General features: G+C 50.1%; 1 protein-coding gene across 1 annotated transcript in view; it reads right to left on the bottom strand.

The window, feature by feature from the left end:
• Window positions 1–2,248, bottom strand: part of masp1 (MBL associated serine protease 1) — a 22,573-nt gene that overhangs the window by 7,104 nt on the left and 13,221 nt on the right. Inside the window, exons 8-9 of the mRNA XM_046073707.1 lie at window positions 515–633; window positions 144–222 (exon numbers count right to left, since the gene is read on the bottom strand). Coding sequence (XP_045929663.1) covers window positions 144–222; window positions 515–633 — 198 coding nt within the window. The remainder of the gene's footprint in view (window positions 1–143; window positions 223–514; window positions 634–2,248) is intronic.

The following is a 2,248-nucleotide window of genomic DNA, read 5'->3' as shown; positions in this document are numbered from 1 at the left end:
CAAACACCGGTCCCCTCTGTGAAAGTCTTTTTTATAGTAGTACTTTTAGCGTTGGCACCAGACGCCAAAGGAGGTGACAAAGCGTGACTAAGGAAAGTGTGAGTTAATATCCAGGACAGGATTCATGGAGACTGAACTCTTACTTTGACAGTGAGGAGGACTGCTGCTCCACGATCCATCAGACTCACAGTCCATCTGGTAGTGATCCAGAACCTCCCCGTCCTGAAACACAAACAGAGGGCGAGACATCTCAGTCCAAACACAGCTCAGGTTCTGAGCGTGCAGAGTTTAACCAGTAGAGGGCGCTGCAGGTCACAGGACAGAGAGAAGACCTTCTGTCCTTCACTTCAGTTAAAGTCCATCAGCTCCATCAGCTGTTAGAGCAGGTGTACTGCAGCGCCACCTGCCGGTGGAAGATGTTTCAGTACTTTCTTTAGAATCAGAATATTGATCAGGTGTCAGACAGAGCTAGCGTAGCATCGCCAGCCTCGGACAGGAAGCAGGAAGTGGTTACCTTCAGCAGTCTGTATCCGAGCTCACAGCTGAGCAGGACGTGGTCTTTGAAGGAGTATTCTGATTGGATGGGGTTCAGGAGGGCGTGGGGCGGGGCTTCAGGTACAGGACAACGACTTCCTATCAGGACACAATGAAAGGATGTGTAGCAGTGTGTAGTGTGTTTACCTGTACCTGTAGCAGTGTGTAGTGTGTAGTGTGTGTGTGTGTACCTGTAGCTGTGTGTAGTGTGTGTGTGTACCTGTAGCAGTGTGTAGTGTGTGTGTGTGTGTGTACCTGTAGCAGTGTGTAGTGTGTGTGTGTGTACCTGTAGCTGTGTGTAGATTGTGTGTGTACCTGTAGCAGTGTGTAGTGTGTGTGTGTGTGTACCTGTAGCAGTGTGTAGTGTGTGTGTGTGTGTACCTGTAGCTGTGTGTAGTGTGTGTGTGTGTGTACCTGTAGCAGTGTGTAGTGTGTGTGTGTACCTGTAGCAGTGTGTAGTGTGTGTGTGTACCTGTAGCTCTGTGTAGTGTGTGTGTGTACCTGTAGCAGTGTGTAGTATGTGTGTGTACCTGTAGCTGTGTGTAGTGTGTGTGTGTGTAGTGTGTGTGTACCTGTAGCAGTGTGTAGTATGTGTGACCTGTAGCTGTGTGTAGTGTGTGTGTACCTGTAGCTGTGTGTGTGTACCTGTAGCTGTGTGTAGTGTGTGTGTGTGTAGTATGTGTGTGTACCTGTAGCTGTGTGTACTGTGTGTGTGTGTAGTATGTGTGTACCTGTAGCAGTGTGTAGTGTGTGTGTACCTGTAGCTGTGTGTAGTGTGTGTGTACCTGTAGCAGTGTGTAGTATGTGTGTGTACCTGTAGCAGTGTGTAGTGTGTGTGTGTGTACCTGTAGCTGTGTGTAGTGTGTGTTTGTACCTGTAGCAGTATGTAGTGTGTGTGTGTACCTGTAGCTGTGTGTAGTGTGTGTGTGTACCTGTAGTTGTGTGTAGTGTGTGTGTGTACCTGTAGCTGTGTGTAGTGTGTGTGTACCTGTAGCAGTGTGTAGTGTGTGTGTACCTGTAGCTGTGTGTAGTATGTGTGTGTACCTGTAGCAGTGTGTAGTATGTGTGTGTACCTGTAGCTGTGTGTAGTGTGTGTGTGTACCTGTAGCTGTGTATGTGAGCCTCCAGCCCAGGTTTTCTCCTGAGTTGTCGCTGTGGAAGGACACCGTGGCGGTGTTGCTGTCGGTCTGGATCTCACCTGGAGCCCGGTCCCCACAGAACGGGCCGAACTCGCTGCTGCCGGCTGTAATCTGACACGCAGACGGCCAGTTAATGACAAAGCAGATCAGGTGTGTGTGTGTGTGCGCGCAGGTGTGTGTGTGCGCTGTGCTGACCTTGATGTAGTCGTAGGGGCAGCTGACGTCGGGGTGATCCTCCACGTCAAAGCGGGGGTCAAACTGGAGGTGGAGCCTGAAGCCCGGTTCCACTTCAATCCGGTACAAACAATCGGAGCTCTTCGGGTACGGAGACGGGAAGTCAACGCTGCTCAGAACACCGGAGCGTTCCCTGAACACACCGTCACTGCACTCCACTGCGCACAGAGACCAGATGTTAAAGGTATGTTAGTGACAGTACATCAGGCGGCTCTGTGGCGTCTCAACTTGAGTCCCTCAGGCTATCACTGGTTGCAAATTGAGAACAGCTGATTCAGAACAACTTTTCTATGAACAAAGTGTTGCATGAAAGACACCCAAGCAAGAACAAACCAAATCCA

The sequence above is a fragment of the Micropterus dolomieu genome, linkage group LG17 (assembly GCF_021292245.1).
Source record: "Micropterus dolomieu isolate WLL.071019.BEF.003 ecotype Adirondacks linkage group LG17, ASM2129224v1, whole genome shotgun sequence".
Classification (NCBI taxonomy): domain Eukaryota; kingdom Metazoa; phylum Chordata; class Actinopteri; order Centrarchiformes; family Centrarchidae; genus Micropterus; species Micropterus dolomieu.
Note: the sequence above shows the minus strand (reverse complement) of the source record. Positions and strands in the feature narration are given on the sequence as shown.